This window comes from Catharus ustulatus, chromosome 26, assembly GCF_009819885.2.
Source record: "Catharus ustulatus isolate bCatUst1 chromosome 26, bCatUst1.pri.v2, whole genome shotgun sequence".
NCBI classification, from domain to species: Eukaryota; Metazoa; Chordata; class Aves; order Passeriformes; family Turdidae; genus Catharus; species Catharus ustulatus.
In genome coordinates, this window is record NC_046246.1 from 6,411,619 (window position 1) to 6,436,199 (window position 24,581).

The 24,581-nt window shown below is 49.0% G+C and overlaps 2 protein-coding genes across 2 annotated transcripts; both read right to left on the bottom strand.

Moving 5' to 3' along the window:
• Positions 1-6,053: 6,053 nt before the first annotated feature.
• On the bottom strand, positions 6,054-16,641 carry IL22RA1 (interleukin 22 receptor subunit alpha 1). Its single transcript, XM_033080752.1, has 8 exons — positions 16,445-16,641; positions 13,014-13,146; positions 12,408-12,580; positions 9,938-10,122; positions 8,918-9,053; positions 8,606-8,727; positions 7,800-7,976; positions 6,054-7,610 (listed from the first exon to the last, which is right to left on the bottom strand). Exons 1-8 carry the CDS (start codon positions 16,485-16,487, stop codon positions 6,849-6,851), a joined length of 1,731 nt encoding a protein of 576 aa, XP_032936643.1. The 5' UTR covers positions 16,488-16,641; the 3' UTR covers positions 6,054-6,848.
• A 2,731-nt stretch (positions 16,642-19,372) lies between these two features.
• On the bottom strand, positions 19,373-24,364 carry IFNLR1 (interferon lambda receptor 1). The gene is made up of 7 exons (XM_033081029.1): positions 24,280-24,364; positions 23,555-23,678; positions 23,153-23,334; positions 21,840-21,982; positions 21,294-21,455; positions 20,887-21,012; positions 19,373-20,710 (listed from the first exon to the last, which is right to left on the bottom strand). Exons 1-7 carry the CDS (start codon positions 24,362-24,364, stop codon positions 19,733-19,735), a joined length of 1,800 nt encoding a protein of 599 aa, XP_032936920.1. The 3' UTR covers positions 19,373-19,732.
• Positions 24,365-24,581: the final 217 nt, after the last annotated feature.

The window sequence follows — 24,581 nt, forward strand, 5'->3', positions numbered from 1 at the left end:
GTTGGAAGGGGAAAAGCCCAGGGACACCTCCCACCAAAGCAGGGGCTGGAGCAGAGCTCTCCCTCCTGTCCCACACATCTGGAATTCCCCAGGCTGCACACACAGCAGGCACATCAGCACTCAGCAGGAAAAACTTTCTCCATCCTTTACATCCTTCAGGTGTTCCCCTTGAGCTCTTGGGGAAAAGTTGTAAAATCATGGAGGAAACAACAACATCCCAAATGTCAGCCTGCAGAGAAGATTCCCAGAGAAAAATCCCATTCCACAGGAGCAAACCTTGGCACTCCTGGCTGCCATCCCTCCCTGCTCTCCTCTGGGACCCCACAGCTCTCAGCTTTTAGGCTCTGACTAATGGGTGCCATTAAAATCAATTTTTCAAGTGGATCCCTCCTGATCTGCCCCTCCCTGCAGTTAAATCCCAGCCAGGCAGCACCGGGCACATTTACAGTTCTAAAAGCTCAGGTTACTCTGGAAAAGCAGCTTTGCAAATGTAATTGTTGCTGAATAGAATTTGTTGGAGCATAGCTGTAAATCTTTCCCTAGCTCGTGTTCCATGACTGAAATTTTCCCTTGGCAAATCTTCCACCTGCATTGGAGCTTTGCTGCTTTCGAATCCAAACTTGATAAAAATACAAACCCTCAGCTTTTCCTGCTATTATTTTGTCATACAGATTTTTTTACTTGTACAATTTTCTGTTGATGTAAATAAATTTCATGTTTTCAGTCCATGAAATTTCATAAAATAATCCATGGAAAAGCAGAGTTGTGGCAAATGCAAAATATCCCAACAGACAAATGAAAATACAGAATTATCTTGATAATATTTCCTTCATGGGCTTTAACTTTGGAAGAAACAACAAATGCTGACAAGTAAAAGAAGAAGAAAATAAAACAGGCATTTATGGAAAAATAAAATCATTGTAATTTCATAGTTTCTGCTGACTTCAGAAGTGGTTCAGCTGCAGAACGAGTCCTGGCATCAGAGCCTTGTTTCCATGCTCAGGAATAATTACTGATACAGACTCATTTTTACTAAATAATGAGTTTTATTTTTCCCTGAAACAAATTTCATTGTTTTATAAACACTCTTCAAACCTATCCTTTTCAATTCAAATGCAGATTATTTCCTAAACATTCCAGTAAAACAGATCCTGGTGAGAAAAAACACAAACCAGGATTTTCATTACAACAACACTGGAAAAACAATCCTTCAAGCAGCCACAATCACCAAGCACAATCTATTTCTGCAAAGCAAAACAAAAACAACACAAAACAACTGATGCTGCTTGAAGATCCTACAAAACCTCACAATAAACATTTATTTGCAGATAAACCAAACCAAACTCACCCGGTGGAGGCTGCAGGGAGAGCCCTGTCCCCAGGCAAGGGAAGGGACAAAGGAGAGTTTCCTTCTCCTGCTGATGACACCAGAATGACTCTCCCCAAAAGAATGTTGCCCATGTTGGAGTGCCCATCCTGCAGTCAAATATAGCCCTGACAATGGGGATGGCCCAGCTGGGGACACTCAGAGCTCCCTGCAGTGCCAGCCCTGCCAAACCCAGGGATGGACAGGTAAAAAAAAAACCAAAATCCACCAAACCCAGAGCTCTGGGTTGTGCTCTCAGCCCTGCCAAACCCATGGATGGCAGCAGGGACAGGTAAAAAAAACCAAAAGCCACCAAACCCAGAGCTCTGGGTTGTGCTCTGGCAGCAGGGACAGGTAAAAAAAACAAAATCCACCAAACCCAGAGCTCTGGGTTGTGCTCTCAGCCCTGCCCTCCCAGCCCTGCCAAACCCAGGGATGGACAGGTAAAAAAAACCAAAATCCACCAAACCCAGAGCTCTGGGTTGTGCTCTCAGCCCTGCCAAACCCAGTGATAGACAGGTAAAAAAAACCCAAAATCCACCAAACCCAGAGCTCTGGGTTGTGCTCTCAGCCCTGCCCTCCCAGCTCTGCCAAATCCAGGGATGGACAGGTAAAAAAACCAAAATCCACCAAACCGAGAGCTCTGGGTTGTGCTCTCAGCCCTGCCAAACCCAGAGATGGCAGCAGGGACAGGAAAAAAAACAAAATCCACCAAACCCAGAGCTTTAGGTTGTGCTCTCAGAGCAGGTGAGTTCTGTGTGTCCAGCAGCCCATGGTGGTGTCTGGGAGCTTGGGGCAGGCTCAGAGAACACAGGTTGTTGATTTTCCATGGGTTTGAGGTGGTTCCAGGTTCAGAGAACACAGGTTGTTGATTTTCCATGGGTTTGAGGTGGTTCCAGGCTCAGAGAACACAGGTTGTTGATTTTCCATGGGTTTGAGGTGGTTCCAGGTTCAGAGAACACAGGTTGTTGATTTTCCATGGGTTTGAGGTGGTTCCAGGCTCAGAGAACACAGGTTGTTGATTTTCCTTGGGTTTGAGGTGGTTCCAGGGTTGAGGAAAACCCTTCCCAGCAATGTGAGGAGCAGCTGATGTTTCTTGTGGTGTCAAAGGCCCTGTGGGAATGAATTCAACCATAAAATCTGGCACAGAACCAGGAGGGGCCATTTCTAGGAACTTTGTTTGCTTCACCATGCAAACAAAGAGGAAACCCAGCAGGATCAGTGCCAGAGCTCCCAGGACTTGCAAGTTCCTTTGGTGGCTGTTTGTGACATTCCTGGGAGAGCAGTGCAAGGAGGGACTGGGCTGTCTGGAGCACTTTGGGGTGAGCTGAGCTCACAGGAACATTTATCTTTCATTGCTCTTGAATCCATGGCCACTCCAGTGCTTCCCTGAATTTTGCATTATGAGAAGTAATGTGTAATTATCATCTATTCTGTTTTAAATCAATAATTTCATTATTTCGTCACATCAACCCTCTGTTATTAAATTTATTTTATTTAGAGGGGCAAGCTGTGGTCTCTGTGAGCAGGGACAGGACTGAGAGAATGCCTGGAGCTGGTTCAGGGTGATTTAATTTGGATTTAGGGAAAGGTTTTTCCCCCAGAGGTGCTGGGCACTGCTCAGGCTCCCCAGGGTGATTTAATTTGGATTTAGGGAAAGGTTTTTCCCCCAGAGGTGCTGGGCACTGCTCAGGCTCCCCAGGGTGATTTAATCTGGATTTAGGGAAAGGTTTTTCCCCCAGAGGTGCTGGCACTGCTCAGGCTCCCCAGGGTGATTTAATTTGGATTTAGGGAAAGGTTCTGCCCCCAGAGGTTCTGGGCACTGCCCAGGCTCCCCAGGGAATGGGCACAGCCCTGACTGCCAGAGCTCCAGGAGGGTTTGGACACCACTCTCAAACACAAGATGAGATTTTTGGGGATGTCTGTACAGAGCCAGAAATTGAACTTGATGATCCCTGTGGTCCCTTCCAGCTCAGGATATTCTGTGAGCTCTCCTTCATTCTGTCTCCAGAATCTGAAGCTTTCCTTTTGTCCCTCCAGGAAGATTTTCCTCACAGAACTTGTTCCAAACTCAGCAGTGGCTTTTCCTGGTGTTCAAACACCCTCCAGTGCCAAAACAAAGGAACAAACAGGGAGAGGGAATGGGATCCTTGGCTTGCAGAGTGTTCACCCCTGGGCAGGGATTCCTGCTGAGCTCCCAGGGAGGGAGCAAGTGCCAGCTCCCAGATTTAGCTGAGAAGACAAAGAGCAGTGCTTTGCTCTAGGGTTACAGCTGCCACCTGCTCCTCTGGTGTCCTTGTGACAACAGCACAGCACTCACCTGCCCTCAGTGCCACATCTGTGGGGACACAGCTCCTCGTGCAGGGCACCTCCTGCCTTTGTCATCTTTGTGGCCAAACCTCATTTTATTGTCCAGAGCTATCAGAGCCCTTATCTGGAGCAGCCAGGCTGGCTGAGGAGGAGAGCACAGTCAGGCACAGATGGCTTGCATGGGAAGACCTTTGGAACAATGTTGAAATGCTGCTGTTTATCTGGAAATGTTCCTGCACAGAAGGAGGGGGAGATAAGGAGGTCCTGCAGCAGCTCTTGGACACAAATGGATCTGTTTGGTTCTGATCTGTTTGGTTCTGTTTGGTTCTGGTCTGTTTGGTTCTGATCTGTTTGGTTCTGATCTGTTTGGTTCTGTTCTATTTGGTTCTGTTCTGTTTGGTTCTGTTCTGTTTGGTTCTGTTTGGTTCTGTTCTGTTTGGTTCTGTTCTGTTTGGTTCTGTTCTGTTTGGTTCTGATCTGTTTGGTTCTGTTTGGTTCTGTTTGGTTCTGATCTGTTTGGTTCTGTTCTGTTTGGTTCTGATCTGTTTGGTTCTGATCTGTTTGGTTCTGTTCTGTTTGGTTCTGTTCTGTTTGGTTCTGATCTGTTTGGTTCTGATCTGTTTGGTTCTGTTTGGTTCTGATCTGTTTGGTTCTGATCTGTTTGGTTCTGATCTGTTTGGTTCTGATTTTTTTGGGCAGGGGAGGGCACTGAGGTCAGCAGGGATCACATTTCCTCACACCAATAAAACTCAACAGCACCAACATTTCTCCCCAAGCTTTTCCAAAGAGAAATAGCCTGAGAAGGGATGATCTATCTGTTAAATTTAGGAGGTGACTCATGAGAAAGAACCAATCTCCCTCTGCTGAGAGGATCCAGGCCTCAAAGATCAATATTGACTGAGCCATGACGAGAGCAGGAAGTTGAGGATATTGCAGATATCCCTGCATGGGACTGTGATCCCTGGGCATTGCAGCTGCTGGGAGGGTGGAGCAGAGAGGGTGGGATGGGGCTGGAATCATTCCTGCCTTTTGTTCACTCAGGGCTGATGCAGATATTTAAGATATTTAAGGACCTGAAGGAGAGGTGATGTCCCAGCTCAGGGACACTTTAGGCACCCATGTGCATTCTAAAAATGCACTCCCAGATTTCCTCAGCTCCCACCTGTCCTCCAGCAGGATGACACATTTATTACATCTGGCCATGGATTGATTTGGAAAGGTTTTTAAAATAGAAAATAACATAATTTTAGCAGCAGATTCAATGTTCTCCCAAGGCCCCCATCCCTTCCACACAACCCTGCCCATACTCATCCTGTGCTGGGGGTTGTGTTTCACAACACAATCCAAAATGTTCATATTGTGGCATTTGATTCCTCACTGGGAATGCTGGTGACACAAGATATGCAGCCCACAGGCAGCTCTGAAAAAGGTAATTGGTGTCACTGACTTTAAATGCCTCTCCAGGGGGGTTTAGTGGAAAAAAAAATTACCCTGGGGTCTCCCAGTCCTGGGGAACAACTCCAGGAGCTGCAGCATTTCTCTGAGTGGTTTTTTTGGGGGCACAGAGTACAGAAAACAGATCAGAGGACATTCCACAAACCCTGTGGTGTGATTGGTATGGAGGGAGCTCCCTGGAAATGTCCTGCTGCTCACTGCCCAAGCCATGCACGGATTTCAGGCTTTGATACCCTGGCACTTCTGCACCACACTTGGAATTTTGACCTTTTGGCCTCACAGGGCTCTGGTCCTTTGACAGTTGTTGGTGCTGAACCTTGGCCTGTAAAGTTTCTGAGATATTTCTTTAATCCTGGGTTGAATTATCAAAAATGTTCTGTTCATGAGCCTATGGCTTATTTGCAAATTCACCCCAAAGCAAGTGGAATTTCACCTTTAGCTTCAGCTTTCCTGGGCTGAGAAAACCCCCAGGTGCACTTGGAGTGGGAGCAGCTGAATTTCACCTCTGGTCAGCATTGGTGTCTTTGAGTAAACACTTCCCCATAGCAGCCAAACTTTGCTTTTTCCTGTAAATGCTTTCACTTCTCTAAAAGCAATGTCCTCAGACACATTTTTCACCACACAGTGGAAATGAGCAGGCTGAACTGTGCCTTCCTCTGAATGAAAAATAATCACCTTCTCTGGCCCTGAATTCGAATTTAAATTGCTTTTAGTGGAGGTCCAAGTGCTCCAAGGATTTTTGTCCCAAAAAATAATAATGACAGCTCTGGAGGGTGTGCCAGGAACGTGGAGCAGGTTCCTCCTGGGCACTGAGGGGTGGGAGGAAGAGCTCCAGACCTGCCTGGTGTCCTTTGTGGCTTCCTGAGTGCATGGATAAATTGGGATAAATTGGGATAAATTGATATTGAGGGCTGAACTGGGAGTGCTGCAAATCCTCAGGTCCCTGCATGCCTGGAATGTGATCCCAGGAGTTTCATCCCTGGGGATGTCAGGGCAGGAAGGGAATTTGTGACTCTTGCAGAGGAGGAAAGGAGCTGCAGTTGAGAAATCTCAGAACTGAGCCAAGGCTGCATTAATCTGCTGCAGAGATGAAAAAGGCTTTATCTTTGTACAGGAATTAAAAAAAGGCTTTATCTTTGTACAGGAATTAGAAAAGGCTTTATCTTTGTACAGGTATTAAAAAGCACAGGGGACAGGGACAGATTTCACAGAACTGCTGCATCAGGAGCTGTTACCCAGCTTCAAGGACTTCTTTAAAGGCAAAGTCCATTCCAGGGATTAAAATTCTCTTTTCCAAGTTCTTTATCCAAGGGTAGAACACCAGTAACTATTTAATTCTTTTACTGGACCATGGTACAATAAATACTTCTGGGTTTGCACACCTGAATTTCTCCAAAGGGAGAATCTTAGCCCTCAATTTTTGGTGTTGGCAAAGAGCAAACACAGTTTCTGCTAAACTGAACCTGGGATTGGAAACTGAATCTTAACAGATCTTTTAAAGTAATCCAATCCCTGATAAACTTGAGAATATGCAGGAGATCCAGACCTGTTGCTGAAGTGCAGAGGTGCAGTACTGCAGTGGAACAAGGAGTGATTCTGTCAGTAAAGGCACCAAACTCCAGCCCTGAGCTGTTCCTGCAGCCAGCATCAGCTGGGCTTTTGCATTGCTTCTGTTTCAGGCAAGAAAACATCTGGATTTTAACACCATTAAGTCACCCTAATAACATTCTGTGCTGTCCTCCTCATCCCACTGCACTTTCAAGTCCAAGTCTTTGAAGAGCAGGCTGAGGGGGGTGTGTGTGTGCTGGGCTGGGGGCAGGCTCAGCTCTGTGCAGCTCAGCTCCTTCCCTGCAGGCAACATCTGCATGGCTGCAGCCTCTGGGAGCTGCACTTTGTGTGGGAACGGCTCTGGCAGCACCCAGTGCTGCTCTGCAGGTGGATTCCCAGTCCTGACCGACAGCAGCAGCGGTGCCAGCAGTTCCTGCTCTGCAGCACAGCCTGGGGCAGCTTTCCCTGCAGCCAGCAGCAGGGGCAGCTCTGCCTGGGCTGTGTAACATCCTCCCTGCTCCAGCAAGGACAGGGACAGCTGGGACACGCACTCTGCATTCCCCATTTCACTCTGCAGCAGCAGCTGGGGCTGCCCAGGGCTCCCCTGGATCACAACTGACTCCAGTCTGTCGCTGCTGTCCCACAGGGGCTGCTGCTCTTGGTAATCCCAGCGGCTGCAGCTCCTTCCCAACCCCTGGATTGGGAGATTTCCATCCACAGAACAATCTGCAGAAACTTCCTGCAGCTCTTGGTCCGTCTGTGAGCTGTGCTGGTGCTCTGAGCCCTCCACACACAGCCCATAGGTGAGGGCCAGGCTGCTCCTTGGGGCTGCAGGGATGCTGTGCCCAACCTTCTGAGGGGTGTAGGCACTGGGAGCTGGGATGTGCCCCTGGCAGGGCTCAGGGGGCAGCTGCAGGGCTGGAAAATCTGTCTGCAGGGCTGGAAAATCTGTCTGCAGTGCTGCAACATCTGTCTGCAGTGCTGAAACATCTGTCTGCAGTGCTGAAACATCTGTCTTCAATGCTGGAACATCTCTCTGCAGTGTTGAAACATCTTTCTGCAGTGCCAGAACATCTGTCTTCAGTGCTGGAATATCTGTTTTCAGTGCTGGAATATCTGCCTGCTGCTGGTAGGCACCCAAGGGCCCTGGGGGCTGCAGGGCCCAGTCCAGATGTTGGCTCATCTGGGCCAGCTGCACTTCAGGGATGGAGAGGGAAGGTTTGGATAAGCTGAGGGGTTTTATGATGTGCTCCACTGTCAGTGTGAGAGGCTGGAAGGGTGGAATCCCTCTGAAGTCCTGGTGGAGGAGATAAAAAAGCACCAGTTATTAACCTTGAAGCTTTGCTTCAGTCATTCTGACATTTTCTTGGGAGAAGTGTCAGTAAAATCCAGTGACAACCAGCAGGGATCTGCTCTGCTGACAAAAGAACTCTGCTTTTGTTTTTTTTTCCCTTGAGAATGACCATTCATACAGACATTTCTCATTGTGTATCAACTGAGCAGTCTTGAAATATGAGGAAGAAAATCTCCTGCTTTCACTTTTGTAAAATTGGAAATAGCATGGAAATCCTTGAGCTCATCAGCATGAAAACCCAATTCTTGCTGTGGGAGGTGAGGGACAGGTGAGAATCCCAGAGTTTCAGGGGGAGCTGGGGATTTGGGATGCCTCAGATTTAACTTTCTAACCCAAGGGTCTCAGTTTGGGGCACCCTAAATTATCAGAAATCTGCAGTGATTGCCTCAACCAAGCTCATTAACCCTTTAAATGAAGGAGGGTGGGTTTGGATTGGATTTTGGGGAGAAATGCTTTAGTCAGAGAGTGTGAGGGTGGCACAGAGCAGCCCTGGACCCCTGGCAGGGTTTGGGACATGGCTAAATGATCTTTCAGGTGCCTGCAGCCCCAGGCAGGGTGACTCAGTCACTCACCAAGGCCCTGGGCTGGGCACGGTGCTGTTTGATGTATTTGTAGATCACATAAGCACTGGCAGCAAAAACCAGCCCAGCACAGAAGGCCAGGGCCACCAAACAATAGAGAATCCACGTCTTGTCTGGGGAGAGAACAAGTGGGAAAAAACTGGGTTAGAAAAACACCACAATTACCTAAGTGATGTCACAATTTCAGTCTCATAGGCATGAATTTTTAAATTATTAAAACCTTCAGTGCAGAAAAATCAATGCATTTTGTGTACCCAATATCCCAGCTGGACTTTTCACTTGCAGCAGAGCTCACAGCCTCACCTGCCAGTGTTTTAACCCAAAACACTTGGGCTTTGCTCCTCCTCTGCAGCAGACACATATAAACTGTCCCATTGTATTCAGTGTCTGGCTCCAAGTTGGAAACTTCAAATTCTTTGCTGTGCTCATTCTTTGTCCACTGTTGAAAAGAAAGGTAAAATCTGTATTTGGGGAAAATTACATTTTCTTCAATTCACATTGCAAAATTCAGCATAAAATATTATTTACCAATGAGGTCTTACAGGGCTCTAATTATTCTGTATGTATGGAACTCTGATTTTTCTGAATCATATTGATATGATTTTTTTTTTCTATTATTTCTGCAGTTTCTGAAGTAATTTTTAATCACCAATGGTTTTACTTTTTGCTACTTCTACAACACTCTGGGAAAGTCCTTTTTCCCCCAGAATTTAAGAAGAAAGCTTAAAGCTCCTGTTGTCCTGAGAGTTAAAATTTCCATCAGAAATCAGAGCTCAGAAATCAGAGCTCAGAAATCAAACCTCAGAAATCAGAGCTCAGAAATCAGAGCTTAGAAATCAAGAGCTCAGAAATAGAGCTCAGACATCAGAGCTCAGACATCAGAGCTCAGAAATCAAGAGCTCAGAAATCAAGAACTCAGAAATAGAGCTCAGAAATCAGAGCTCAGAAATCAAAGCTCAGAAATCAACGCTCAGAAATAGAGCTCAGAAATCAACGCTCAGAAATAGAGCTCAAAAATCAAGAACTCAGAAATCAGAGCTCAGAAATCAAGAGCTCAGAAATAGAGCTCAGAAATCAACGCTCAGAAATAGAGCTCAGAAATCAAAACTCAGAAATCAGAGCTCAGAAATCAAAGCTCAGAAATAGAGCTCAGAAATCAAAGCTCAGAAATCAAAGCTCAGAAATCAGAGCTCAGAAATCAGAGCTCAGAAATCAGAGCTCAGAAATCAGAGCTCAATCAGAAATCTCCCCCATCCTGTGCACACAGATCCTCACACAGCTCACCTGAAATGACATTTTCAGCATCCCCAGGCTGTGCCTTACCTGCTGCTGTGTCCTCTGGTTGAAGATGGTCAGGTGATAATCCACAGCCCCGAATTTGCTGGAAATGTCCTCCACAGTGAGCTGCTGGCCGTCCTCACCCCGCAGGGGGGTCAGGGGGGGCTGGATCAGGAACCTGATGGAGCGCACACGAGGGATGGGCTCCACCTGGGGGGCTCCTATGGTGGCTGGGAAAGGCAGAGAGGAGGTGTCAGCTGTGTGCATGTGCCAAACACAGCCCAGAGCACTGAAATGGCATTGCTGGCAGGAGGCAGAGGTGCTTTTGGGGTTCTGTGTCTGCACAGTGTTTGTCCCCAGGAATTCTCATGTTCCCTGTTCCTGGGCAGGATTTCCTTCATGTGTGTGTGAGGGGTGAAATCCCAGCTCATTCCCTGTCCCTGTGCAGGATTTCCTTCATGTGTGTGAGGAATTCTCATCCCAGTTCATGTTCCTGTCCCTGGGCAGGAGTTCCTCCTCCATGTGTGTGAGGGGTGAAATCCCAGCTCATGTTCCTGTCCCTGGGCAGGATTCCCTCCATGTGTGTGTGAGGAATTCTCATCCCAGCTCATGTCCCTCCTTCATGTGTGTGTGAGGGGTGAAATCCCATCTCATTCCCTGTCCCTGGGCAGGATTTCCTCCTCCATGTGTGTGTGAGGGGTGAAATCCCAGCTCATGTTCCTCCTCCATGTGTGTGTGAGGGATGGAATCCCACCACATTCTGATCTGCCCAGTCCCATTCCCATCCCACAGCACATTCCCAGGGCTGTGACCTGCCCTTATCTCTGTTCCAGGCACACACCACACCCAGCCCTGCCAAGGGCTCCCATCCAACTTTTCACAAAGGTCTCAAGGTCATCACCACCACTGGTGCTGATGCCACCTTGAATTATTCTCGGGGGTTTTTCAGTGGGGAGATTTTGGCCACAGAGCCAGTGAGGCTCCCAGGGCTGTGGCTGCAGGGCTCACTGGGGCTGGGACATGAAGTGTCCTTTGCAATGGATTCTCATCCCAGTGTTCCATTTCACAGCTCCTGGGATTTGCTGGCCTCTGGTTGTCCATCATGTCCCTTACTCATTCCTGCTTTTCCTTTCTCCTCTGATCCCACCTCAGGCTCAGATCTCAGCTGAGGCCCTGCCCCATTTCCCATTTCCCAAAATGACAATACCCAAACTGCCCAAAATCCCAAACCTGCAAGCCTTCACTCCCTCCCCACCCAACACAGAGCCTTGCAGGACTGAAATGCAAGGAAATGCTGCCCTGGAAGTGCCAGGAGGGAGGATTGGTGGTGCAGGGGTCCCAGGAAGGAGGATTTGGGCTCAGGAAGGAGGGTTGGTGGCCCAGCAGGAGGGTTGGTGGCCCAGGAAGGAGGATTGGTGGTCCCAGAAGGAGGATTTGAGCTCAGAAAGGAGGGTTGGTGGCCCCAGAGGAGGATTGGTGGGTGCAGGGGTCCCAGGAAGGAGGATTGGTGGCCCCAGCAGGGTTTGCTGCCCAGCAGGAGGGTTGGTGGCCCAGCAGGAGGATTTGTGACCCCAGGAAGGAGAATTTGGGCCCAGGAAGGAGGATTGCTGGCCCAGAAGGAGGATTTTTGGTGCAGAGGTCCCAGCAGGAGGATTTGTGGCCCAGCAGGAGGATTTGAGCCCAGGAAGGAGGATTGGTGGCCCCAGCAGGAGGGTCGGTGGCCCCAGGAGGATTTGTGGCCCCAGGAGGGTTGGTGGCCCAGCAGGAGGAATTGTTGCCCAGGAAGGAGGATTGGTGGCCCCAGCAGGAGGGTTTGTTGCCCAGCAGGAGGATTGGTGGCCCAGAATGAAGATTGGTGGCCCCAGGAGGATTTGTGGCCCAGGAAGGAGGGTTGGTGGCCCAGCAGGAGGGTTTTTTTCCCAAAAAGGAGGATTTGTTGCCCAGGAAGGAGGGTTGGTGGCCCAGAATGAGGATTAGTGGCCCCAGGAGGATTTGTGGCCCAGGAAGGAGGATTGGTGGCCCCAGGAGGATTTGGGTCCAGGATGAGGATTGGTGCCCCAGCAGGAGGGTTTGTTGCCCAGGAGGAGGATTTGTTGCCCAGAATGAGGATTTGTTGCCCCAGGAGGATTTGTGGCCCCAGGAGGATTTGGTAGCCCCAGCAGGATTTGTGACCCCAGGAGGATTGGTTGCCCCAGGAGGATTTGTTGCCCCAGGAGGATTTGTTGCCCCAGGAGGATTTCTAGCCCCAGGAGGATTTTTGGCCCCAGCAGGATTTGTTGCCCCAGGATGATTTCTTGCCCAGAATGAGGATTTGGTAGCCCCAGGAGGATTTGGTAGCCCCAGCAGGAGGTTTGGTAGCCCCAGGAGGGTTTGTGGCCCCAGGAGGAGGGTTGGTAGCCCAGCAGGATTTGTACCCCAGGAGGATTTGTTGCCCAGCAGGAGGTTTGGTAGCCCCAGGAGGATTTGGTAGCCCCAGCAGGAGGTTTGGTAGCCCCAGGAGGTTTTTGGTACCTACTCTCTTTGCGCGGCTCGAACCTCTCAGAGCGCACCCAGCTGGAGGAGCAGCCCCTGGCCCTCACCCTGCCATAGAAATGCTCCCTGAAGTTCTCAGTCTCCCTGCTGAGGTTGCAGAAGAGCTGGGTGATGCTCTGGCACTCCCTCTTGCTCAGCCAGGATTTCTCTCCATACCTGAGGTCAGAACAAAAGTTTGGGGTTGTTTGGGTGAACAGGACTGGAGGAAAATGGAATAGAGAGAAGGAAGTGCTGAAGGCAAGAGGAGTGATGGAGCAAAGCAACCCAAGGTGTAAAATATTTATTTAAATGAGCATCATCTCCTATTTGGAATAATTCTGTCCTTCACTGGGTTCTCCTCTGAGCAGAACCATAATCCAGGCAAGACAAACAGCAAAATCAGCTTTTCTCTCTTGGCCCTTGTCTCTCTGAGCCCCCAAAGAACAGCCCCAAAGGAGGAAACTTCTCCTGTTTTTATTGGACATCAAACAGAGTGCCAGGGAAAATTAGGACAGTCCCAAAAGAAGCAAACTCCTCCTACTGTTTGTATGGGACATCAAACAATGCCAGGGGAATTAGGACAGCCCCAAAAGAAGGAAATTTCCCCTACTGTTTGTATTGCACATCAAACACGGTGCCAGGGGGAATTTCTGCTGCTGTTTCCCACGTCAGGATGTTCTCAAAGTTGGTGGAAGAAAATGCTGCACGTTTCACACATGATGCTCTCTCTGCAGTCACAATGCCTGAAGGAGCAGAGAAAATGGTGTTTAAAAAGCGTTTTCTGACATCTCAGAATGAAAATGGTGTTTTGCTGAAGGTGGGCTCAAAAGAGGGAGCTAGAGCAGAACAAACTTCAAACTGTGTTCACATCACACTCCTGCAGACAACTGACTCATCCCAAAGAAATGTAAGTCAGGAATTTATACAGAAAAACCTCAAAAACTCGAGTCAGGAAGAGAATCCTTGAATTTCCAGTCAGGTTTATTTAGGAGCCATTAAATGGGTGCTAGAATAAGACCAATAACCTGTTCTGCAGCCCAGAATCACAGCTGGGAATGTGTCTGCTCTCTGCCCCTGCTCCAGGAAGTGACAGGCAGAGCTCAGTGTCACCTCCCTGAAGATGTTGTTCCATTCTCCTCTGGTGCTCCAGGTTTTATTGGATGTAAACTGCCTGTACAGAGTGACACCCCTTGTCTGGACTCTGGCCTGGGTGTGCCAGCAAACAGCTCAGGCAGCTCCCTCCTTCCTGAGCCCTGCTCCTCTTCCTGTGCTCTGGGGACAGCAATGTCACCTGCCCCTGCAAAAAATGTCCCTGGGCAGCAGCATCCAGCAGGGCCCTGCAGAAAAACCCTCGAGGATTTTGTCTCTGTCTTAGCACAGGAAAACACAGTGCAAAATTTTCCCAACACTCCACAAGAGTTTCTAACATCAGGATTTATGAACTCTGAATTCAAATGATAGGCAGAGCCTCAAAGGTAAACCATTTTTACATTATTCAGCTCTTGGTTGTGGCACTGATAAACACCTGGGGCTTCAGCCTGCAGTGAGCAGTGTGAAAAAGTGGGGTGAGCAAATGAAAACAGCACAGATGGGCAAAGTGAGCACTGGGATGGGGGTGACTGGGACAAGATCTGATGGAACAGAGGTGAAATCCCAGCTGGATCCTCACTCCAGGCTTCCCCCATGGAGCAGAGCTGAGAGTGATCTGTGAGCTCTGGCTGAATGGGGAGGCTCAGGCAGGGAGGAACAGCTCCCCTCTCGGTCCTGGGGGTGCCATGTGGGCAGGGAATCAGCAGAAATCAGCTGCTGCCTGCTCCCAGCTGTGTCCTGCTCCATCTGCAGCTCCACATTTCCCTCTGCCTGCTCCAGCTGTGTCCTGCTCCATCTGCAGCTCCACATTTCCATCTCCCTGCTCCCAGTTGTGTCCTGCTTCATCTGCAGCTCCACATTTCCCTTTCCCAGCTGTGTCCTGCTTCACCTGCAGCTCCACATTTCCCTCTCCCAGCTGTGTCCTGCTTCATCTGCAGCTCCACATTTCCCTTTCCCTGCTCCCAGCTGTGTCCTGCTCCATCTGCAGCTCCACATTTCCCTTTCCCTGCTTCCATTTGTGTCCTGCTTCACCTGCAGCTCCACATTTCCCTCTCCCAGCTGTGTCCTGCTTCATCTGCAGCTCCACATTTCCCTCTCCTTGCTCCCAGCTGTGTCCTGCTCCATCTGCAGCCCCACATTTCCCTCTCCCAGCTGTGTCCTGCTCCATCTGCAGCCCCACATTTCCCTCTCCCATTTGTGTCCTGCTCCATCTGCAGCCCCACATTTCCCTCTCCCATTTGTGTCCTGCTCCATCTGCAGCCCCACATTTCCCTGCTCCCAGCTGTGTCCTGCTCCATCTGCAGCCCCACATTTCCCTGCTCCAGCTGTGTCCTGCTCCAGCTGTGTCCTGCTCCATCTGCAGCTCCACATTTCCCTCTGCTCCGTGCAGGCTCAGCAGTGTGGGAGTGAAGGAATGGGATTCTCTGTCTGAGAACTGAGTCACAAATACCCCCATCTTATCAGGAATAGGAAATCTCTGTCTCTTCCCACATTTATCCATAGAACACTGTTATGCAAAGCAGCAGAACACAAGCACAGTCAGGTGTGGCCAGGGGAAAACCAGGATGTTTCCCAGGGTGACAGTCCCTTCACAGGGAAGGATCCCAGCCAGATCAATGACAAGGCTCAAAGCTGGAGAGCTGCTGTCTGGAAAGAGTGAGTTTATCTTTCATTCACCCAGCAGTGGCCTTGTCACATCTGCAGTAGGAATAAATGGTTTTCAGAGGGTAGATCTGGATTAGACATCAGGGAGAAATCGTTCCCTGGGAGGGTGGGGAGGAGCTGCACGGGGTGCCCAGAGCAGCTGTGGCTGCCCCTGGATCCCTGGAAGTGCCCAAGGCCAGGCTGGACAGGGCTGGGAGCACCCTGGGACAGGGGGGGATGAGATGAGCTTTAAATCCCTTCCAACCCAACCACTCCATGACAACTCCCTCATTTTAATATTACATTATTTGTTTGTAACTCTTTTAAAATCAGAACTGTTCATATTTTCATTTGTGCCATGTGCACGAGGAGAGTGATCCCAAACCCCTGATAGCAGTGAATATCCTGTAGGATGATCCCAAACCCCTGATAGCAGTGAATATCCTGTAGGATAATCCAAACTCCTGATAGCAGTGAATATCCTGTAGGATGATCCAAAACCCCCTGATACCAGTGAATATCCTGTAGGATGATCCAAATCCTTGATAGCAGTGAATGTCCTGCACTCCTGTAGGATGATCCCAAACCCCTGATAGCAGTGAATATTCTGTAGGATGATCCAAATCCCTGATAGCAGTGAATATCTTGCACTCCTGTAGGATGTTCCCAAGCCCCCTGATACCAATGAATATCCTCCACTCCTGTAGGATGATCTAAAGTTCCCTGATACCAGTGAATATCCTGTAGGATAATCCCAAACCCCTGATAGCAGGGAATATTCTCCATTCCTGTAGGATGATCTAAAGTTCCCTGATACCAGTGAATATTCTCCACTTCTGTAGGATGATCCAAATCCCTGATAGCAGTGAATATCCTGCACTCCTGTAGGATGATTACAAGCCCCCTGATACCAATGAATATCCTGTAGGATGATCCCCAGCCCCTGATACCAATGAATATTCTCCACTCCTGTAGGATGATTTAAAGTTCCCTGATACAAATGAATATTCTCCACTCCTGTAGGATGATCCCAAGCCCCTGATACCAATGAATACCCTCCACTCCTGTGGATTTGGGTTGTAGCACAGTGACAAACCCTTGGAAGTGAAGGAATCTTTTCCTCTCCCCACAAATCCCTCCAGTGCTGAGCATTCCAGCCTCACACGGGAGTTACTGCACAGAGAGACCAGCACAGCAGAGAGCTCAGCTCATTCTCCAGGATCAGTCAGAGCCAGGACTGAGGTCCAGACTCCAGGATCAAACAGAAGCACCACAAGCAGCCAGAGCAGAGGAGAGCTCAGCACTTACCAACCACTGAAACTCCGGCCAGGACGAGCAGAAACGGCTTCATGAAGAACTCAGCAGTGAGGGCAGGCAGTGACTGCTGTGTGCAGGTGAATCACCTTTTCCAAGAGCTGAACTCCTTCTTGCCAGGCCAGCTGGGATTTGTTGCTCAGTAACAGAGCAGAGCAGAGCAGAGCAGAGCAGAGCAGAGCAGAGCAGAGCAGAGCTGCTGTGCCTGCCCTGGCTCTGAGCTGCCGGTGCTCGGAGCCCTGCGCATGTGTGACACACGGGGGTGACACACTGAGGGCGGCACACTGAGGGTGACAGCAGCAGCACCTCTCCCTCAGTCACACCTGGCTGTACAAAGGTGCACGAGCCAGAGGCTGAGAAAATCCCCGGCTCCTGAAAAAGAGCCAAATACCTTTTCACTGAGAGCTTCCTGCCTGAAAGCCCTCCCTGAGGTTCCTGGGGTTTGAGGTTTGCTTTTCTGCTCGGGTAACTTGAGCTTCTTACAGTTCTGGACCTTAAAACTCAGTGCTGTGCTGGTTGGTTTGATACCTGCTGCAAACCATGCACCTGTTTCCTTAAAGAACACTTCTGAAAATGAAAGCCAGCCACAGCACTGGGTTTTATGGTAATTTGTTGTTCTTGCTGACCTTGGATGGAGCTGAAGGATCAGCACACGTCCTGCTCAGCTCTGCCCTGACTGCACCACCAGCTTCTCCCACCTGAGAGAACAGGCAGAACAGTGGTGGCCTTTCCACAGGAGAGCACCTGCTGTCCCCCAGCTTTTTGCAGAGGCCATTGTACACCTCAGTGTTTATTTTTGTGGCTGTTTACAGTGTAAAGTTCTGTTACTGAATCCACGTGATGGGAACTGGGAGTTTGTGTGGACAGCAAGAAAGGGATACAGCCCCTTCTCCATAATGTCTTCAAAATATGAGCCCTGTGTGCTTCTGAAGCTCAGTGTTGATTTCACTGCTCTGTCCTTGTGGCCACACATGTGATAGGATTCACAAACCCCTTCTGCTTCCCTCCTGTTCCTGGTGCTGTTTCTGTTCCCTGCCGTGCAGGGGCTCTGAGCTTCCACCCCTGCCAAGGGACATCACTGGCACTTTGTCATTCTCAGCTCACCTGGACAAAGGCAGAGCCTCAGGTTTGTCCCAGCAGACACACCTATCCACCAGTGTCTAATTAAGCACAGCAGTTTGTTAGGGTGTTTCCTGAACAGCCTGCTAAAAGAATTTCCATTTTTCCCTTCCCTCACGTCACTGCCTCGCGCTCCTGCTGTGATGGGGCAGAGCTGAGGGACCTTGGTGTGCACCTGAGCCTTCAGTTCTGAGAATGGAACTTCAAACTTCACCCCTGCCCTTATTTCTAGCAAGGTGTCACCTTTTGAACAGCCCAGGAAACACCTCTATGAATCTTTGGGGACCTGAAGATGTCCAAAACTCAACTTTCAAGTTTAAAATTAAGGTTTTATCTTCCAAACTTTCTCAAACTTTGGTTTCTTCATGGTGTGTGGGGGCTGCAGCAAACCTGCTGAGTGCTGGGTGTGAACTCTCCATGTGTGGATGTGGCACCTGGGGACAGGGTGGTTCACTGCTGGACTTGATCTCCAAGGAGTTTTCCTCAGGAAATGATTCCCTGATGCTTGATGAGAGCTGGAGCAGCTGCTCTGGGAGGGAGAGCTCTGTGCTGTGCCCATCACTGACCCTTCTGCAGAGGAAAACAGCTCTCAAGATGAAAACAGCTCTGAAGCTGAAAGCAAATGAGGAGCTGGATGCTGCCCCCACCTGTCCAGCTCACCTGGCCTGCAGCCTGTCCCTCAGTGCCCTGGACAAGACAAGAACTGATTTGGAACTGATGCCAGCCTCTGTTGGCAGAGCTGGGACATGTCAAAATCATTTTGTGGAGGTTACACAACTTCAGCGCTTCCTGTAAGTCAAAGCCCGGGGGGTTTTCCTTGATTGCACAAGAAATTGGGTGGTGATTGTGTTTGGATCGTCTGTGTCTTTCCAAATGAGCTGGAGGGATAACAATGCAGGATGGAGCTGAGGACACTGCAGAGGACAAAGGAACAATGCAGCTGGTGAATCCTTCCCCCACCTCCCCTTTTGACTTTAATTCAGGATTTTAATTAGTGCAGCTTGAGCAAAGCAGTTCCCAGTCCCTCCTACCACCCCTCACTTCTTTTTTTCCCCATTCTCAAAAAGATTTCAGCTCTCAAACCCTCCATCAACACCCTCCCCTCTTCCCAAAGGCAGGGAATGGCTGGGGAGTGTTTCCCTCTTTGTGTTCCAGCTTTGCTTTCCTGTGAGTCCTTCACACAAAGGTTCCTTTGATCCTGGAGGGATGGGACAAAGGTGATGATTGTAACTGCCAGGGGGCAGATCCAGATTGGATTCTGCACTGAAATCCTGCCCTGGCAGGGTGGGCAGGCCTGGCACAGCTGAATAAAGAGGTGTCCCTGCCATGGCAGGGGTGCACTGGGGTCAATTCAGGATCCCTTCCCACCCAAACCATTCTGTAATTCTTGTTCAGAGTTTGGTTTTGCAGTGACCTGGCTGGGAAGTCTCAGAATTCCACTCCAGCCCAGGATAGGTTCCTGTTTTAAAGCTAATGTGTTTTCAGGATGAGCTGCAGATCCCCTTTGTAGCTATGAAAAACAAAACCAAGTACACATGGAGATTTATATAAAAATATTATTGTTCTCAGACATTCTGCACAGCAGGAATTTCAGCTTCAATAAGTATAAAATAAAAAATAAATAAACAAACATGCTGCACCCTTTAGCTTCAGTTCCCTCTGTTGGAACACAGAAGGTGATTGTGCAGGATGAGGTGGAGAACTTTTCATCCCACAAAAACCAGATCTTGCTGAATATCTCTGTGAGGAACTTCCAGTCAAGCTCTGCACTTAGAGGGAAGCAAAGGTGACACGAAGCAGTTCCAAATCTGCTCCAAATCCACCTGCAGGCACAAAATTGCATTTTCCTGGTCCCACCCAGGGCTGAGTTGTGCTTTTGCCTTTCACAGCCCCCATGCAGCAGTTCCCTGGTTCTGGAATCTCAGGTGACCCCCAGGCAGTGCCTGTTTGCTGGGTGCTCCCTCAGAGATGTCCCTGGCTGTGCCACAGCCTGGCCACCTTACCAGTGACAGTGCAGAGGTGACTTAGCAGTCAAATGCACTTTTTGTGTCCCTAAAGCCATTGATAGACCAGCCATCAGTTTTTTGTCCTTGTTCAAGGATCCTTGCTTGGATCTGGAGCTCTCCAGCATTTTCCAGGCACTCCCCAGACCTGCTGGGTGCTTTAGATCCTTCCCAAGTAATGTGAGTGCTCATAGCCTGAGAATTGCACCTTTGGGTGATATTTTTCCTCGGTATTTGATGTCTCAAAATCATCACTCAGCACTGTGGGCTCGGGTGGTGTCCCTTCTGTCAAACTGTCACTGTCACAGTCACTGGCAATGCCCTCATCCTCTGCCACCTGCAGGCTCCACAGGGGGATGAGCAGGGGCCTGCTGGGCTCCTCCCTGGGCTGGGGTGTGGAGCCCAGGTGGAGCTGCAGATCCATGAGGGATTTCTGGTGGTCCCTGATGGGTTTCTGGTAATCCCTGATGGATTTCTGGTAATCCCTGATGGATTTCTGGTAATCCCTGGAGAGATGAGGAGCCTTCCTGCGCGGGTGGTGCTGGGGTTCAGCACAGATCCCCCCCAGCAGGGGCTGCAGGGGGCTCATTCCCAGCCTCCCCTCCCTGTTCTCACCATCCACGTTTCCATGGATCTCTGTTTCCATCAGCCCCTGCTCGCTGGCTCCTGGGAATCTCACATCAGTGAGGGATATCCTGCCCAAGGAGGGGCAGAGATACAGGGCTGTCTCCTCCTGGGACCCTGAGCTGTCCTCCTGACCCTGCCTCTGTGCCAAGAGGGGCAATCCCAGGGCTCTGAGGTCAAGCCCAGCCCCTCTGTCCACAGATCCAGGTCCTGACCCCAAGCTGCTTTCCCCCAGAGCTGCTGGGGCTGCCTGACAGCTGAGATGTCTCTTTGGTGTTTTGTGGTATGGGATGAAATTGCTGCTGTCCTCTTCATCCTCATCCTCATCCTCCTCCTCTGACAGTGATGATGATGATGGGAAAGAAGCCATCCATGGCAGGTGTCCTCCTGAAGCTCTGTTTGTCCTCCTTTGAGGCACTGCCCTCTCTGTGCACTTCAGCTCATCAATGCACAATTCCTTTTCACTGAGCTCCCAGAGCAAGGTTGGTCCAGCAGCTTTAAATTGAGAGAAATCCTGCCAGGGAGAAGGAATGAGACAGTGAAAAGAAAAGTTTGGATGTAAGAAAGAGCAGTGCAAAAATGGGAATTAAAAATGTAAAAGTGAGAAGTGCAGAGCCCCCCACTCCTCCCCAGTTCCCCTCTGGAAAGCAGCAAGGCTCTGAGTCAGGAGATTCAGAATTTGGGCCTTACCAAAACCTGAGGCATCTTCCTTTGCCTGGCCTCGTGTTTCACCAGGCAGCAGAGGAAGGGGCTGCCCACAGAGATGGAGAGGACAGACAGCAGGATCACAGCCAGAATTGGAACTTCAGTCCACAGCTGAAAAAGACAGAAATAATCTCTTGTGAGTGGTGTTTTATAGGAATTATGGGCTCTACACACACATACAATATTCAGGGTGTTCAGAAAACATTTCAGGGTTGGCTTTTTGCAGTGAAAGTATTTATAGAAAAAACAGGAACTGTTCACCAGAAAATCCAACCAGTTCCTTTAACAGGAAGCTTTTTTTTTTTTTTTGTGGTGAAAACCTGATTTTAGTGGAAATCTTTGTCTTGCCCTCATCCCCCTGGATGTGTCCCACATCCTTTCCTGAGGAGGGCCATACCTTTGTGGTTTAACAGCACACACACAGGCTGGGAGAATTCACTGTGCTTCAGGCTGATGCTTTCATAGAGAGCCCTGGCACTGAAGCAGTAATTGCCTCTGAGAGCAGTGGTGTTGATGGTCACCGTCTCCTTCCTGAAGTAACCTTCATATTTCTTCTGTTAACACAAACAGAGGGTTGGAGAGATGATTCTTTCATTACTGGGGTGCTGTTTGTGGATCACTTAGCCCATGGATCCTTGTGTGGCCCCAGGGCTGATGGGTTCAGGGAGTGCTGCCAGTGGCACCTGGGTTGGTTCTTTGAAACCTCAGAGCCTGAGTGACTGCAGTGCAGCCTCCCCTTCCTGATAAAAATAGGGAACTACCAAAACCAAAATAAGGATGCACACACACACTTCTGCTTTTTGTCTCTGGCTTTGGTTTAGCTCAGGTTTGGCTGAGTCCTTTCCTCCAGACCTGGACCCAGCCCCTCCCTCCCTGCCCAGAACCTTGAAGCTCTTTCAGTTCCTCCATTTCATCTAAAAAGATCCACATTTCCTGACCTTGTGTTCAGATCCTGCTTCCCAGAGGGTCAGGTCGTACTTCCAGGTGAGGTTCTCCACGCAGGTGGGCAGAGGGAAGGAGGCTCTGACGTGGATGGAATCATCCCTGATGCTCAGGCTCAGCCTGGGGGGAGCCAGTTCCACTGCAAGGGAGAGCACAGCACTGACAATTCCTTTTTTTGGTCCCTGGGGGTATTTATCAGAGTGCTAACATTTAGCTGTCTCTCAGAAAAGCTCACATCAGCCAGCAGAGAAAGACCAGAGGCCTTACTTGATGAGTTCCACAAGAATCTTTATTTCATGCCAAGGGTGGTCAAGCAGGGATCTCTCAGAATCATATTTACAGGTTCAGGGAGGATTCAAACTACAACCAATAAAAGTTTACACAAAGAACAGCATCCAATCTAAGTGAGAAGTTCTAGAGGTGAACTGACCAATTACACAGACAATTATCTTCCAAAGTGTTGGAGAGTGACCAAATTCTTAAGGAATTTGGCTCAACCTTGGTATCTAGGATTCCTTATCTATTCTAGCAAGTTCCAGGGGCTTTGGAGGAATTGTGTCATTGTCCGGGTTTGGAGGACAGGTGTCTGCTGAGAAAGGCAGGAGCCTCTCTTTGAAATGGAGAATGTAAACCCCCTCCCTCCAAATTATTATAATTTTGAAATTATTGAAATCAAGGGGCTCTCAGGCAAAGATATGGGAATTAGGAATAACAGTTCTTTACTAGGGAAATTAAAATACAAATACAGCACTGCAAAGAAACAAACCCCATTAACTGACACTGTGCCTTATAATGCAGTGTGCCTTATATATGGAAATAATTTAGAATTTTAACATTAACTGACACTGTGCCTTATAATGCAGTGCACCTTATATATGGAAATAATTTAGAATTTTAACATTAACTGATATTGTGCCTTATAATCCAGTGCAGCTTATATATGGAAATAATTTGGAATTTTAACATTAACTGGTACTGTGCCTTATAATCCAGTGTGCCTTATATATGAAATAGTTTGGAATTTTACCATTAACTACTACTGTGCCTTATAATCTGGTGTGCCTTATATGTGAAAATAGTTTGGAATTTTAACATTAACTGGTACTGTGCCTTATAAATGAAATAGTTTGGAATTTTACCATTAACTAGTACTGTGATTTATAATCCAGTGCAGCTTATATATGGAAATAATTTGGAATTTTACCATTAACTGATTCATCCAGCTCATTCCTGTTAGTGCTCACTCAAATCTCTGCTCCTGGACAGCTGTGGGGTGTGCTGTGCCCGTTTTGGGAATGTCAGCACTCACCATCTGAGTAGTAATCCTTGAACTGGGATTTCACCCAGGGCGACTGCGAGCGACCCCAGAGCGCTTTCACCCGAGCCCGAACTTTAACGTAGAGGTTGGGCAGGACACAGGTCAGGTTGCAGAAGGGCCTGGGGATGTTTTTGCAGTCAGGAACCTTCATCCATTTATCCAGACGATCCTGGCTGAAAGGAACAGCCACAGCAAATATTAAACACGTGCTGCTGTGGTTTCCAGAGTAAAGGGAGAAAAGGTTTGGGAGGGTGGGGAGCAAACGGTGCTCAGGGGTTGGAACATTTCCCAGATGGGTCATGGTTAGTTTGGTGGGAGGTCACTCATCATTAGGGAGATCAAGATGCTCAGTAGTGTCACCCCTTTGCTCAGATGTGGTTTGGGAGCTCTTACCTTTCATATCTCACAGTGTAGGTCACATCTGGGGGAGAGCCTTCCCCTGGAGCCCAGGTCAAGATCATGGCAAAATCCTTTGACAGCAGGGTCACGTTTTGAGGAGGGAGAAGTTGGACATGACCTGATCAAAAGGGAAAATTTTGTGAATGATTTAAAAATATCTTCGGGGACAGGAAGTGCCACTTGGTTCTCACTGAGGTGATGCCAAAAATTGAGGCAGAGCCATTCATGAAAGGCTGGAAACAGGCCCTGGAAGCAGGTGTGGTGCAATGTTTTCTTCATCTCTCATGAAACATCTTCATCTCAACAGCTTTGAGAATTAGGACTGACATTTGTGTGAACAATCTATTTTATAATTTTGAGTGGCTTTCCTGTGGTCTCACTGCATTTCACTGATTTACCCACAAACTCTGCCTGGCTCCCTGGACAGGGCAGTCCCACACTCCTCATTCAATCCCAATCCTCCAGGGCAGATCCTGCCAGCAATTCAGAGCTGAAGGTTTGTCCTTTATATTTTCCTGCCCCTATTTTTCCCAGCAGATCCCTATGCCCATCACTAGCCCTCAACACCTTCCATGGACAGATTTTAAACTGAATCTTCTTTACCATGGAATAATCCAGTTTATTAAACCATTCCCATTTAAACTGATTCAGATTTCTCTCTCCTCCTACCAACCAAGCCCCACAGTGAAAGGAAAAGCAGCACTGAGGTGTGCACGTACCTGGAGCCTGCTGCAGCAGGCACAGAGCCACCAGTGCCCCCACCCTCCAACCACTCCTGGCAAAGCAGAATTTCCCACTTGCCATCCATGCCTCTCCTTGCTCCATTTTCACTGTGTTTCCTGTGTGAATTCCAGAGGACTGGGGAGCTCAGGAGCTGCACACATGCGCCCTGCCTCGCTTCCTGGTCCAGCCCTGCACGTGTGACTGGGACAGGAGCAGCTGAGAGGGATTTGGGGGAGAGGAGAGGTAAAGGTTGCAGTGCTGCCTCCTCCAGCTGAGCTGGCACAGGGGAAGAGCTGCC